The following is a 15,387-nucleotide window of genomic DNA, read 5'->3' as shown; positions in this document are numbered from 1 at the left end:
AGAAGGAGAGATGGAAAAACACAGTGAGACGTGCATGATTGATATCAGCCTTTTAGGTTTCTCCAGATGAGGAAACAACTCTACAAGAAAACTAATCTTCCAAGTATAATGATTCCTCTGTGTCCTTCTTCGGCTGTACTTAAAATGCATCCAGCTACATTTTAAAAGGTTTCAATTCTCTCAAAGCCATAATATTAGGCCCAAAGAAATGAAGGAGAATGGATGAAGGAAATTGGCAACTGGCTCACTATGTCTGCTTTGAGGATCAAGAAGCTATTTCCCCACCCCACCCCAATAAAAGACAAATAAAAAACAAATATTAATGTCAATGAAAAAAAAATTTTCATCAGTGTCTGGTAGAATCACTCTTACCTTTTAAATACTTTGTAAATCAGATTACTAGAGTGTAATAACAATGTATTTAATCTTCAAGTTAAATAGGAAAAGAGAGGGGATATGTGACAAAAAGAATCTCTATTCTTATTGCATTATTCACGTAACAATTGTTCTGGCCTCAACCCTCTTAGGACACTCACTCAATAGCATGGCTCATGAATGTTTAAAAAGACTGATCAATAACAAGAGAACTATGAACTGTCCATCTACAAATTACCAACTATCTCATGCATATTTAAAAAGCCAACCTCAGAATATCGGCTGATTTGAGTCCACATATATTTTTAGAGGACTAAAACACCTCACTGTCCCCAATGTCCATTATCACTTCAGCCCATGGTATCCATATTAAACCAAAGGAGCTGGAACCGAGTAATAACCTTCTATTTTGCATTCATTATTTGATTTCCAGGCTTCATTTTCATTACAACGAATATACAGTTGTAAAATATAAAAACATATGCATGCCCTCTTAATCATCTTGAGGAAATTTATGCATGTTTTTTTGTAATCTGATCACGTGCTCAGAATCACTTTAAAAAAGCAAATAAGAATTTGGTAGTTTTTTTTTCTGAGTGCCTTATTGGATGGCAAAAAAAAAAAATACAACTTCAAGGTATGAATTTTGCAATAGAAACCCAACACATTCAAAACCGCCATAAGTTAGAAAAAGCTCTCTGTGAATCCCACCCTGCGAATTAATTAATGAATAAATGGCTCAATAAATGAAGGAGATCCAGCCCAATAGCATCTATGCTATTTTTAATAGAGCTTTGTTACGTATATTGGAAGGGGTACAATTAAAACTCTCCTAGCAACATGGGGAGAAGACATTTGATAGAGAAAGAGAGAGAAAGAATGCAGCTGTAACTGACATATGACACATTTTGTGAGAAGCTGCTGTCAGTCTTTCAAACATGGCTATCATGCAGCCAAATATGAACCCAAAAGCCAAAATTTGGTAAACTTAACAGTGAAGAGATGGGTGATCTTCTAAAATCATGTGTGTCGGGGTGAATGTCACATTGCAATCATTTTCAAAGACAGTCAACTACTCTCAGATAATTAGATAAAGTTCCTCAAAGCACGTAACATACAATAGTCGTTTATTCACACTACGTCTGTACCTTTGTGACTATACAACAAGCTGCCCAGATGTCATCAGAGGATTGTTCATAATAGTCAGGTTGCGGTGCCCAAATTTGAATTGGATGGTCTGCATAGGCCACTACTGTGCCAATCTGGTCTACCAAAGCCGCACGGACACTCGATGTGCCAACATCAATTCCAACATAGTAATTTACTGGTCCCAGGTTCTCAGTTTGCATTTTGAGCAGGCTTCTGGAAAACAGGGAAATGGAAATTGAATCTGTAAAAGACACCTGATTTAGACAGCCTTAGAGAATGCTGTACTTGCAAAGCTTTGCAGCAAATTCTTAACGTTAAGCATACAATTTGAAATTGATAAAAATTTTGGTAATTCTGCATAGAATATTTATTCAGTTAATCAGTCATTTATTTTTTTTTAAAAAAAATCTGTTATCACCCAGTCCAAAGATTCTGCATAGTGTATACTGTAATAATGTAACTCTATATAAAAGCAACATCCTAAATACCTCAATTAATACAATTAAAGCCCTTTAAAGTAAAATTAAAAAATGCCCCCCTCAAAACCTGGACACCAAAATGTCATGGTTCTGTCACCATAGTTGGACGCTGTGTGAACCTGGATATGAAGGACCCAACTCCAACTCAATTCTACCAAGACCAAATGGTTGTGTTTATTAGGGCTCCCTGTCCATAGGGTCGCGATGGGTCGGACACGACTTCGCAGCTAACAACAACAACAAGAACTGGCAATTGTCCATCTTTATTTGTGGATAGGACCACACTTCCCCTCTCAACAATGATATACAATCTGGGGTCTTCATGGATTCTCAGCTCCTGCTCAAAAAGTAGATGACACAATGGACAGGCCTTCACATTGTTTCTGAAGTCCCTGACAGCCTCAAGGATCCAGTTCAAGACTATTATAGTATCTCCAGCTTGATTTCAGGTTGTGACGTAAAAATGAGTATAATCAGCATACTGGTGATTATTGTTGTTGTTAGTTGCGAAGTCATATCCGACCCATCGCGACCCCATGGACAACGTTCCTCCAGGCCTTCCTGTCCTCTACCATCTTCTGGAGTACATTTAACTTCACGCCTACTGCTTCAGTGACTCCATCCAGCCACCTCATTCTCTGTCGTCCCCTCCTTCTCTTGCCCTCAACCTTTTCCAGCATTAGGCTCTTCTCCAGTGAGTCCTTCCTTCTCATTAGGTAGCCAAAGTATTTTAGTTTCATCTTCAGGATCTGGCCTTCTAAAGAGCAGTCAGGGTTGATCTCCTCTAGGACTGACCAGTTTGAACGCCTTACAGTCCAAGGGACTCGCAGGAGTCTTCTCCAGCACCATAGTTCAAAGGCCTTAATTCTTGGCGCTCAGTCTTTCACTGGTGATACTTCACACCAGATCAAAGGATGATCAGTTTCGAACAGATGTTAAATACCGTATATACTTGAGTATAAGCCGAATTTTTCAGCCCACTTTTTGGGCTGAAAAATTCCACTTCGGCTTATACTCCAGTCAACAAAAAAACTTACCGAGGACTTGTGCGCGGCCGAGGCTTTGGTGCTTCCGGGATCGCGCGCACCTCTCCCAAGCCACCGCCATCCGGAGACCTGCCGAACTTTGGGGAGGTTTGGGGAGGTGCGCGCGCACCTCCCCAAACCTCACCAAACGTCGGCAGGTCTCCGGACCTCCGCGCCTTGCCTGCCTGCTTCTTTCCGCAGCGGAAAGAAGCAGGCAGGCAGGCCGCGGAGGAACGGAGACCTGCCGACGTTTGGGGAGTTTTGGGCGCCTCCCCAAACCTCCCCAAACCTCGGCAGGTCTCCGTTCCTCCGCGCAGACCTGCCGACGTTTGGGGAGGTTTGGGCGCCTCCCCAAACCTCGGCAGGTCTCCGTTCCTCCGCGCAGACCTGCCGACGTTTGGGGAGGTTTGGGCGCCTCCCCAAACCTCCCCAAACCTCGGCAGGTCTCCGTTCCTCCTGCCGACGTTTGGGGAGGTTTGGGCGCCTCCCCAAACCTCGGCAGGTCTCCGTTCCTCCACGCAGACCTGCCGACGTTTGGGGAGGTTTGGGCGCCTCCCCAAACCTCCCCAAACCTCGGCAGGTCTCCGTTCCTCCTGCCGACCTTTGGGGAGGTTTGGGCGCCTCCCCAAACCTCGGCAGGTCTCCGTTCCTCCTGCCGACCTTTGGGGAGGTTTGGGCGCCTCCCCAAACCTCCCCAAACCTCGGCAGGTCTCCGTTCCTCCTGCCGACCTTGGGGAGGTTTGGGCGCCTCCCCAAACCTCGGCAGGTCTCCGTTCCTCCTGCCGACCTTTGGGGAGGTTTGGGCGCCTCCCCAAACCTCCCCAAACCTCGGCAGGTCTCCGTTCCTCCTGCCGACCTTTGGGGAGGTTTGGGCGCCTCCCCAAACCTCCCCAAACCTCGGCAGGTCTCCGTTCCTCCTGCCGACCTTTGGGGAGGTTTGGGCGCCTCCCCAAACCTCCCCAAACCTCGGCAGGTCTCCGTTCCTCCTGCCGACCTTTGGGGAGGTTTGGGCGCCTCCCCAAACCTCGGCAGGTCTCCGTTCCTCCTGCCGACCTTTGGGGAGGTTTGGGCGCCTCCCCAAACCTCGGCAGGTCTCCGTTCCTCCTGCCGACCTTTGGGGAGGTTTGGGCGCCTCCCCAAACCTCCCCAAACCTCGGCAGGTCTCCGTTCCTCCTGCCGACCTTTGGGGAGGTTTGGGCGCCTCCCCAAACCTCCCCAAACCTCGGCAGGTCTCCGTTCCTCCTGCCGACCTTTGGGGAGGTTTGGGCGCCTCCCCAAACCTCCCCAAACCTCGGCAGGTCTCCGTTCCTCCTGCCGACCTTTGGGAGACCTGCCGAGGTTTGGGGAGGTTTGGGGAGGCGCCCAAACCTCCCCAAAGGTCGGCAGGAGGAACGGAGACCTGCCGAGGTTTGGGGAGGTTTGGGGAGGCGCCCAAACCTCCCCAAAGGTCGGCAGGAGGAACGGAGACCTGCCGAGGTTTGGGGAGGTTTGGGGAGGCGCCCAAACCTCCCCAAAGGTCGGCAGGAGGAACGGAGACCTGCCGAGGTTTGGGGAGGTTTGGGGAGGCGCCCAAACCTCCCCAAACATCGGCAGGTCTGCGCGGAGGAACGGAGACCTGCCGAGGTTTGGGGAGGTTTGGGGAGGCGCCCAAACCTCCCCAAAGGTCGGCAGGAGGAACGGAGACCTGCCGAGGTTTGGGGAGGTTTGGGGAGGCGCCCAAACCTCCCCAAAGGTCGGCATGAGGAACGGAGACCTGCCGAGGTTTGGGGAGGTTTGGGGAGGCGCCCAAACCTCCCCAAAGGTCGGCAGGAGGAACGGAGACCTGCCGAGGTTTGGGGAGGTTTGGGGAGGTGCGCGCGCACCTCCCCAAACCTCCCCAAACTTCGGCAGGTCTCCGGACGGCGGCGGCTTGGGAGAGGTGCGCGCGATCCTGGAAGCACCGAAGCCTCGGCCGCGCGCAAGTCCTCGGTAAGCTCCGGGCGGTCACTTGCTTCGCGTCTCCTGAGGGAAGGGGGGGCGACTGGAGCGGGCGTGTTTCCTCGCCTGCTGGGCGCCGCGATTTGCCCGGGGAACGCGCGGGCCCCGAATGGCAGCGTGGAGCGAGGAAGCGGACAGCCAGGGCTTCCCCGAGAGCCGCGGCCACACAGGGTATTCCTGTGTATTCAGGCTTGCAAAATGGCGGATCGAGCCTCTGCTGGCGGCAGAGGCTTGCAGAATGGCGGATCGGCTTATACTCGAGTCAATAACTTTTTCCAGTTTTGGGGGGTGAAATTGGGGGTCTCGGCTTATACTCGAGTCGGCTTATACTCAAGTATATACGGTAACATTTGGACCAAGCACTATGAATCACAATACTAGAATAACTATTGAATTGATTGCTTTTCTTTCATTACTGTTACTACTACTGTTGTATTACTATTACTACTACTACTAATGACTAGAACTTGCCACTCTGTGAGGAACTAAACCAATGATGAAAGTACATCTAAACCTTGTAAGAAAAATACTATTTTGGAAGGTTTTGAACAATACTTAAGAATCTTGATTTTTAATTCCCTGTAAACCGCCCTGAGTCCTCAGGGAAAGGGCGGTATACAAATGCAAATATTAAATTAAATTAAATTAAATTAAATCTAATAAGAACAAGAGGGATACATTCCCCACATCCAAGTCCTGATTAAGATAATTCCCTAGAGAAGGCATGTCAAACTCGCAATGTCACATGATGTCGTGCAATGTATTGCGACTTTTTCCCCATTGCCAGCAATGGAGTGGGAGCCATTTCAGCATGATGCATCTGGCCCATGGGCCAGCAGTTTGACATGCCTGCCCTAGAGCAATAAATAATAATAATAATAATAATAATAATAATAATAATAATAATAATAATAATAATAATAATAATAATAATAATAATTTAATTTCTATACCGCCCTTCTCCCGAAGGACTCAGGGCGGTGTAGAGGGCAATAAATACAATAGAAATACAATGTACAAAAGTTAAAAAAGAATTAAACATTGTAGCCCAATTACAGTAAAAATAATAAAATTAATATTAAAACACCCCAAACCCATCAGACCAGGCCGGCTTGTTCAAATAAGTAAGTTTTTAGGTCACGGCGGAAGGAGCGAAGGTCAGGAGCCATCCGGAGCTCAACCGGTAAACGGTTCCAAAGGTCTAGCGCGCCCACAGAGAACGCCCTCCCCCTGGGGGCCGCCAGTCGACACTCTCTGACCGACGGCACCCTGAGGAGGCCCTCTCTGTGGGAGCGCACTGGACGAAGGGAAGTTGATGCCGGCAGCAGGTGCTCCCGTAAGTAATCCGGACCCATGCCATTTTTATCCCACACCTGGGGGATAAACTTAATTAATTACAAAAAATTTACTTCTTCTATGATTCTTTGTTGCCATCATTTTCTCAATAATCTTCATCACAAAGAAAAAGTTGGAAACATTGAGAGTTAATACAATTGAATTGAGAGATGGCATCTACAAAAGAGTCCACTGCCTCTTTCGAAACAATAACCTTCTCCCAGAGATGTTCATCAATTTCCAAATCCCACTACAAGCACATCCCACTGACTATTTGAAGAAGCCAGGTAAGTGTTACACATATGACAATGTCACACTACAGCTAACTTCCTCATTTCCATAAGGTCAAAAGAATTGTCCTATTCACCTCGCCCAACTCTGCCCAACTGGTGTCAAAACCCATAATTTTACACATAACTCAGAACTTATGAACAATTTTATAACCTTTGTTACCATTTGGAGAAGAAATAAGGGGCATAATCACATTTAAAATCACACATTACCGGCCTAACACATGTGAAGCTTGGCCACAGTATACACCAGGGGTCTTCAAACCTGGACCTTTTATGACTTGTGGACCTCAACTCCCAGAATTCCTCAGTCAGCATACTTGGCTGAGGAATTCTGGGAGTTGAAGTCCACAAGTCATAAAAGGGCCAAGTTTGAAGGCACCTGGTATACACTCAGCCAGAAATATGACTATTCTTCAGTGCTAAAGGTAATTCTTCTGTAGTACACTGACATTTTTGTAAATGTGATCATGACACATTTTAAAAACAAAGTGAAAGATCCCTCAAGTTACTGCACTGCTAGAAACCTATTTGAGCCCATTTGTTCACCAAGCAGATCTTTATCACTTTTACAAATAACCGTTAGCAAGTGGATTATGTCAGAATATAGTTATAATACATACAAACGTAAACAGTAAATATTTGCCATCTTTTCACTACTTATTATTAGTTATAGTCAAAATTTCATGGTATAACAAGCAATCCTATCATGTGCCAATTTGTGTTTTAGCTACTTTTTAATAAAAGCTTGTGACTATGAAAATTTAAAAAATAATCTGTACAAGATTTTGGTTAACTCTTTCAGAAATTATAAAAAAGCTCAAAATTAAGTCAAACCTCTGCAGCAGTAGAATTTCTCAGCCCAATATTGCATTTATTTTTAAATTCTCCTCTTTAAGTTTAAACAGTTTTTGAGCAAAAAAACCAACAATAAGTACTTTTTTTTACAAATGCTAGAAGTGGAAAGCTTAACAAACTACTCTTAACGTTCAAAGAGTCATAGTGCATAATAAATATTCATGCAGTCCGGCAACCAGTAATCTGCAGAGATATTATTCAACCTGTGTATATAGCAAAGCACATACTTCCTGCTTTCTCCTTGAATAAATTTTCCAGTTTTCTGGCACTGAACCATGATGACAGAAGCAGAAAATAAATACTCTTTGGAAGTCTGTTTTGTTTGTTTGTTTTTTAAAAAAAAATCCAGAGCATCGTTTAAAGTGAAGAGGAGCAAATACAGAGCTGATCAAACCAGTCAGGAAACAAAAGAAACAAGTTTTTAAAAAGTTTGATTGCTGAAATGACCATGAGATCAATCAGTGATAAAGAGTCTTTCACATTCTCCAAAGGACAATTACTAGGATATACTTTCTTAATATTTTTTCCTGGACAAAAATAAGGCAGAATGAAGGTGTGTTGTAAAAAAAGCAGTCACTTCTAATATGATGCCTGATTAATGTACAGTACATATTGAACTTCAACTCCATAACTTCATTAAGTACCACCAGTGACCAACTAATCTTCAAAACCTGCTGTTTAATAACTACATATTTTCTGGTACTGGTCCATGGCTTGTTAGGAACTGGGCTACACAAACAACGGCTGAGCAAGTGAAGCTCCTCTGAGAAAGCACAGGATCTAGGTTGCACACAAAACCATCCCCACTCCTGGTCTATGGAAGATATGGATGTGGCTACTTTTGATTAAACCAGAGGTATAAACTCACTGTGGTTGATAAACTACAGTTAATGACTAAGGGTAATGTCATGAACCTAATCAATTGTAACATTTTAACAAACCATGGTTACCAAACTGTAAGATATTCCATGGGAAACTTATGAGGGCATTATAAAATAACGCCTCAGCCAGAAAATTACTGGAATGTATGGGTTGGGAGGGAACCTCAGAGATCCTCTATACAACCCCCGCTAAGTGCTATTATGGCACCTGTAACAAATAGCTATACAACCTCTGCTTAAATAGCTCCAGGGAAAGAAATCCATCATCTTCTGAGGCAATCTGGTCCATTGTTAAACAACGTTTGCCAGTTCACGTAATCTTCATCTTCTAAACTATAATGGAGCTTGGAATTATGGCCATAATTCACGCCAGTCGTTAAGTGAATCATTGTGGTTGTTAAGAGAACTCATTGTCTGCAAGAATGTTTTTTGTTGGAAACTGGAAGTAAACTGGAAGTAAACATCACTTTCCAGCAAAAATCGTGGAAAACTGCAAATGGCTATAAATGCAGGCCTGTTGCCAAAATGCCCAAAATACAATCACAGGATGGGGGGAGGGGGGGGGCAGCCATTGGAACTTCAAATCTGAGTCCTAAGTATCTTTTGTTTGTTTGTTTGTTTGTCATAACTTCAAACCGTAAGTTGAGTACTGCCTGTAGGAAATTCTTCCTGATTTCTCATCAAATTTTGTTTCCTTGCAATTACAACTCACTGTTCCTTGAAACAATAACACTTCCCTTGATTCTGCCTTTGATTGCATTTGCTTTTTTGCAACAGGATCACTCTATTTACACTCCATTAAGGTTCTTTTTTGCATCTACTTCTGCCAGATATGATTGCTCTAATCGTATATTCATGCAGTTCATTTTTTATAAAAGACTTTGCATTTCTCCCTGTTGAAATTTATGTTGCTGGCCACTGATTAGCGTGCCAAAATCCTCTTGAATCTTGAATCTGTCCTCTAAGGCAGACATGTCAAACAAAAGGCCCGGGGGCCAGATCCGGCCCACGAAGTGGTTTCATGTGGCCCACGAAGCCATCCTGGAAACAGTGAGGGAACGGCCCCCACTGCCTTGGCCCTGGTCCAGAGACCCTCCTTCTGCCAGAGACCCCCCAGATCTGTCCCACTCCTGCCCAGGCCCCCATAGGCACCCTTGATGCGAACAATGTAGAGCTGGCCACGCCCACCCAGTAGGCGATACACACTCTAGCCACGCCCACCCAGTAGGCCACGCCCACCTGGCCCCCTGAGGGCAACTGCAATGCTGATGTGGCCCTCAATGAAATTGAGTTTGACACCCCTGCTCTAAGGTATTTACTCTTCCTTCATCTATCTCCCAAATTTGCAAGTCTCATATTTTCTAATCCTTCATCCAAACAGAAGATGGCCTAGAATGGAATCTTGCAGTTCTCACCTCCTTCCAGCTTGAGGCACACTTATGGGTGGGTATCAGTGTTCAACCACCATTGTGCCCAACTAATGGTAATACAGTCCAGCCCACATTTTGTTATCTTCTCTATAAATGTTTCATAAGAAACACTGTCATATATTTTGTTGAAACTTAAGTAACTATGTCTATTACACTCCCACAGCCAATTAAACTGTCTGCTCTTTAAAAGGAAAATAAGAAAATAAGTTCAGTTTGACAATTACCTGCCTCTGGCAATACAATGATGGTCCCTGCAATGTAATTTATTCCTCTCTAAATAATCACAGATCAATTGCCTAATAAACTGAACCAGAGTTTTTGTAATGGCGTATTCACAGTTGAGCAGTGTTCAGGGAGTGGGCAGACATGTGAGAAAAGATTTGCAGATAGCTGCACATTCCTCAATTGTCTGGGAAACACGTTGCCAGCCCATTGATTCAACATTGGGGCACTGGAAAGGAACCGATATCCTAATGAGCAGATATGACAAACTGGCTTCTTAAAGAAAGCAATCTAGTTGTAGAAATTTTCTATAATAAAATCTCTTTCCCTCATAATAAATCCTGTTAAAGATGATTCCAAGAGAATGATGTTTTTGGTAAACTTACTGCCAAGAGCAAGGGTCTTCAAACTTGGCCCATTTATGACTTATGGACTTCAACTCCCAGAATTTCTTAGCCAGCATACCTGGCTGAGGAATTCTGGGAGTTGAAGTCCACAAGTCATAAAAGGGCCAAGTTTGAAGACCTCTGGCCAAGAGCCTAACACTCATATCAACAATACTTAAAAGGAAAGGCCACATTTTATTATGTTCTTGACTAAAACCATGGCAGTGGCTTGACTAAAGCCCTCTGGGAACACCACTGACTGTTGAACAAGTCATCAATGCTACAGTTCAACATTCAACTGCAGCACTGAATTACTGGTATACAGCTCAATACTTGGTTTATGTCAGCAACTGGGTTGCGTTGAACCAGCTATGGCGATTCCTGCCCATTCAACCATGTTTCTTGTTACCAGAGCTTGTTACCAGACAAATAGGGAGGATCTCCAAATAAATTTGTGGCTTTCATTCTTTAGTGTAGGCTGTACATTTAATTGGGAATAACTGAAATTTCCACACATTCCATATGGGTGAGATTTATCCTTGGGCTCTTGCCTTTTAAGGTGCCAAACAGGCAATTACTCTGGTAGACAATAATAAGAGCCTTGGTGGAGCAGTGGGCTAATGCCTCCTTAAGTAACACCAGCTGCCTGCAATTAGTGCAGGTTCGCATCCCACCAGGCTCAAGGTTGACTCAGCCTTCCATCCTTCCGAGGTAGGTAAAATGAGGACCCAGATTGTTGGGGGCAATTAAGCTGACTTTGTAATAATGCCGCTTGCGGTGTGTGTGTGAAAGCCCTAATAAGCAGGCATATACATAGAATGAAGGCTACTGCTAAGCTTGTAAGCCGCCCTGAGTCTTCGGAGAAGGGCGGGATAGAAATGGAATTAAAATAAATAAAATAAATAATCCTGTGATGGACAGCTATGCTAATTTTATGCAGATACTCAAAGATGCTTTTAAAAACCAGCCAGAAAGCTAATCAAGAAATTAGGAAATTGTGTCAAGGTGTGGTAGATACTCACAGATAACAGTCTTTCAATTCTATCTGAAAGGTGGAGACTGAAATGAATTAATTTAATTATTCAATTTAAAGAAGGCTTATCAACTGAAATGCAAGATGAGCAAATTTATTAGGGTATACCAGACATATGAGCAGATTTGCTCCTCTAAACTGTACAAATATACATGGTAAACTAGAAGAGTTAAAATACACTGGAGGGGATGGAAAACAGAAAAAAAACCCTTCTTACAATGACTTCTTTGTTCCTGGACTCTGATTTCTTCTGGAATTCAGTCTATGCACATTGGCCTTACTTTTCAGCTACAGAAGGAAACTAGAAGTTAAGATTTGTTTTCTTATCACTTCCTACTATCCCCTGTTCAATGAGTAGGAAGTGCACTCCTTTTTCTTCCACTTTTCAACTGACAGTCCCCAAACTCCAGTTGCTGTCCTTTACTAGTGAAACTAAACTCCTTTTCCATGTTAGCCTAACTTTGTTTCTGCTGATAGCTACTTGCTTGTGTGCTTCCTTAAGGATAATACTCATCATGGTTCCTACAGAAGATGTCCTTGCTTAAAATTCTAGGTCAGTTGAAAGTTTCTTTGGTCTACAATGGTTTCTTAAGCTGCTCCATTTTTTTGTGACTGAAATGGGGTACAATTCTGCACTCAGAAGAAGTGCAGAAGGGTTTAGTACAGGGGTCTTCAAACTTGGCCCTTTTATGACTTGTGGACTTCAACTCCTAGAATTCCTCAGCCAGCGTGCCTGGCTGAGAAATTCCTTGGAGTTAAAGTCCACAAGTCATAAAAGGGCTACGTTTGAAGACCCCCTGGTTTAGAATATCTTGTTTTTCAGAAATATTCTACTCTTCTGCAATTCCCTTTAACCTCAATACTTCTCTAATCTAGCTGAAATTGTCTCTCCTAAAATCAAGTGTGACTGTGTTCTAATTTTTCTTTCTGCAGTATCTTGATTCTGAAGATGACACATCATCTCCACTCAAGTTTCTGGCTGCTTTTACATCCCCCTTCCCTATTGAATTAGAACTAGTTCTGCAGTGGATATCTCATCTTCAATTTTTGGAAGCAGTTAGAAAAATCAATAAAAACATTCTGAAGCCATTAGACCAGAAATGAGAGAACTGTATTTCACCAACTACTTTCTGTGAACATAACCATTGAAATTAGATTTTGGTGAGCAGGGATAACTTATGCATGAACTCTGCAAGTGACCTTCCTTCCTTCCTTCCAAATAATAATAATAGGAAGGGATCTTGTAAGTCTTCTAGTCCAACCTCTGCTTAGGCAGGAAACTTAACTTCTCTCTCTCTCCCTCCTTCCTTCCTTCCTTCCTTCCTTCCTTCCTTCCTTCCTTCCTTTCCATCCTGAAGAGCAGGTATAGCTAGCTCAGGAGTAGGCAACCTCCGCTCTTTTATGACTCATGGACTTCAACTCCCTTCCTGAGTCAGCATAGGAATTCTGGGAGTTGAAGTCCATGAGTCATAAAAGAACCGAGGTTGCCTACCCCTGGTCTAGCTAGTGCTCAAAAGGTGAGCCAGACTTGGGGAGAACCCAAATCAACTCAAGCCTTGGAGACCCATTGAGTGGTTTTGTGCTGTCACTCTTGGGGTTACAGAACTGTGTGTTTTGGAGGCAAAACTGGAACTAGTTTGAGGTCCTGCAGGAAAGCCAAGAAAGCAATCTAACGAATGAAGCAAGGAAAATGCCCATGGCAAGGACTTTCATTTCAGCTATCAGTCTCGTTTTTTGTTTTTTGTTTTTGTTTTTTTTCCAGGAAGCTGCAAGGGAATTCTCATTCTCCTTAGTTAACCCTGAGACGGTTCGCTTTACCCATCATTATATTTTCTCACCCATTTCCCAGGCTCGGTCATCAGGTGCCCAATAAAAAAAAGTATTATTTCTAGAACGCAATGGCTCTGCTGTCACTTTACGAGCAGAGAAGAAAAATTCCTACGATACCATACTTTTTTTTAATCCCATTTATATCCCGCCCTTCTCCGAAGACTCAGGGCGGCTTACAATCTAAATGGCACAATGTGCTTAGCAGTAGCCTTCATTCTATGTATATGCCTGCTTATTAGGGCTTTCACACAAACCCCAAGCAGCATTATTACAAAGTCAGCTTAATTGCCCCCAACAATCTGGGTCCACGTTTTACCTACCTCGGAAGGATGGAAGGCTGAGTCAACCTTGAGCCTGGTAAGATGCGAACCTGCATTAATTGCAGGCAGCTGGTATTACTTAAGGAGGCATTAGCCCACTGCTCCACCAAGGCGTAAAGGGGGGGGAGGAATCCAAGCCAAAGAAACCCACTCGCATCGCAAGGGGTGGAAGGAGGGACCCCACTCCTGTCTTCCGAGAGGCGCCCAGAGGCAGCCTTTCGCCGGAGGTGGGAGGGGGGGAGAGAAACCAGGCGTGTTTTTGTCCTTTATTTATTTATTTATTTATTTAAATTCCATTTATATCCCGCCCCTCTCCAAAGACTCAGGGTGGCTTACAAGCTTAGCAGTAGCCTTCATTCTATGTCTATGCCTGCTTATTAGGGCTTTCACACACACACACCAAGCGACATTATTACAAAGTCAGCTTAATTGCCCCCAACAATCTGGGTCCTCATTTACGGCAGAGGTCTCCAACTTTGGCAACTTTTAAAGCCTTGTGGACTTCAACTCCCAGAATTCCTCAGCCAGCATTGAATTCCCCCCCCCCCCAAGTCTTAACATTGCCGAGGTTGGGAGACCCCCTGCTCTACGGAAAGGCCGGGCAAGGCGCCGTTAAGGGGGGAGGGTTTCTTGCGACAGGACGCTCTGATAAGACAACCCACTCTTTGCCTTGGAAAGCGAAAGCCACTTACTTGCCCGAAAGTGAAACGCGATCTTAGCAAGCAAGCAGTGGGGGGGGGGTCAAAAGCAACGATCAGCCACGCGCTTGGTGAGCGACCACCGGGGCTCCTGGCCGAGCAACTTCCGGCCTTCGGGGAGCCGCCGTGACCGGAAAAAAAGAAAAGAAAAAGAAAAGCCGCACGCCTGTTTCTTCCCTTGGCAGGAGGGCATTTGTCAATGCTTTTTCTGATTGGTCTGTTGACCGAGAGCCGCCTCCTCCCCCCCCCCCCGGCTCCGCGCTCAAATGCGATGGTGGGGGCGAAGAATAAGGCGCTCCTTTCCCCGAAAATGCTATTTTTTTTCCTCGCCGCCTCCATTCCGCCCACCCACTCACCCCGTTTCTACCCACGGTTCTTACTATTTGCAAAATCGAGAATAGAATGAACAGAGTTGGAAGGGAGCTTGAACAGTAAACCCTGGCCTACCATTCCGGACAAATGACTGTCCAATCTGTTCCTAAAAATATTTCAAATCAGAATAGAGCTGGAAGGGACCTTGTCCGACCCCCACCCCCGCTCAAGCAGATCTACTTCCTTTCAGATAGGTGGCCAAGTAAATACTGAACATATTTTAATTTAGGGCAGGGATAGGCAACCTCGGCTCTTTTATGACTCATGGACTTCAACTCCCAGGATTCCTGAGTCAGCTATGCTGACTCAGGAATTCTGGGAGTTGAAGTCCATGAGTCATAAAAGAGCCGAGGTTGCCTACCCCTGATTTAGGGTGATGGCTAAGAGCAGCCTACAAATAAAACGACTGTATTTTTATTTGAACTGTAGGAAGTATTCCATTTAAAAAAAATAAACTTAACTAGGCTCACAATTGCATTAATCTAGGTTTTAGGTAAAAAAAATAATAATAATTGGCTGGATACTAAATTTTATTCTGACTACACTAAAAAAACCCACTATGGTATGGTTTCCTTGTTTGTGGGCGCGGTGCATTTCTGTGAAGGTAGTAATTACTGCTAGCCATGTTTATATACTCTGGTATGTGTGAACCCAGCCAATTAAGGTTCATTTTTAAAAAGCCATATAATAATTCACTGGGTTCATATATCATGGAAATGCATTACTG

At 44.3% G+C, this 15,387-nt stretch overlaps 1 protein-coding gene across 3 annotated transcripts in view; it reads right to left on the bottom strand.

Moving 5' to 3' along the window:
• Window positions 1-14,565, bottom strand: part of FGGY (FGGY carbohydrate kinase domain containing) — a 153,007-nt gene extending 138,442 nt beyond the window's left edge. For all 3 annotated transcript variants that reach the window (XR_014492234.1, XM_083360527.1, XM_083360528.1), the window contains exons 1-2: window positions 14,283-14,565; window positions 1,524-1,737 (exon numbers count right to left, since the gene is read on the bottom strand). Coding sequence is in view for 2 of the 3 variants with exons in the window: in XM_083360527.1 (XP_083216653.1) it covers window positions 1,524-1,724 (201 nt within the window). In the remaining variant the exon portion in view is untranslated. The remainder of the gene's footprint in view (window positions 1-1,523; window positions 1,738-14,282) is intronic.
• Window positions 14,566-15,387: the final 822 nt, after the last annotated feature.

This window comes from Vipera ursinii (genome assembly GCF_947247035.1).
Source record: "Vipera ursinii genome assembly, chromosome: 3".
NCBI classification, from domain to species: Eukaryota; Metazoa; Chordata; class Lepidosauria; order Squamata; family Viperidae; genus Vipera; species Vipera ursinii.
This window is presented reverse-complemented; position numbering and strand designations above follow the sequence as displayed.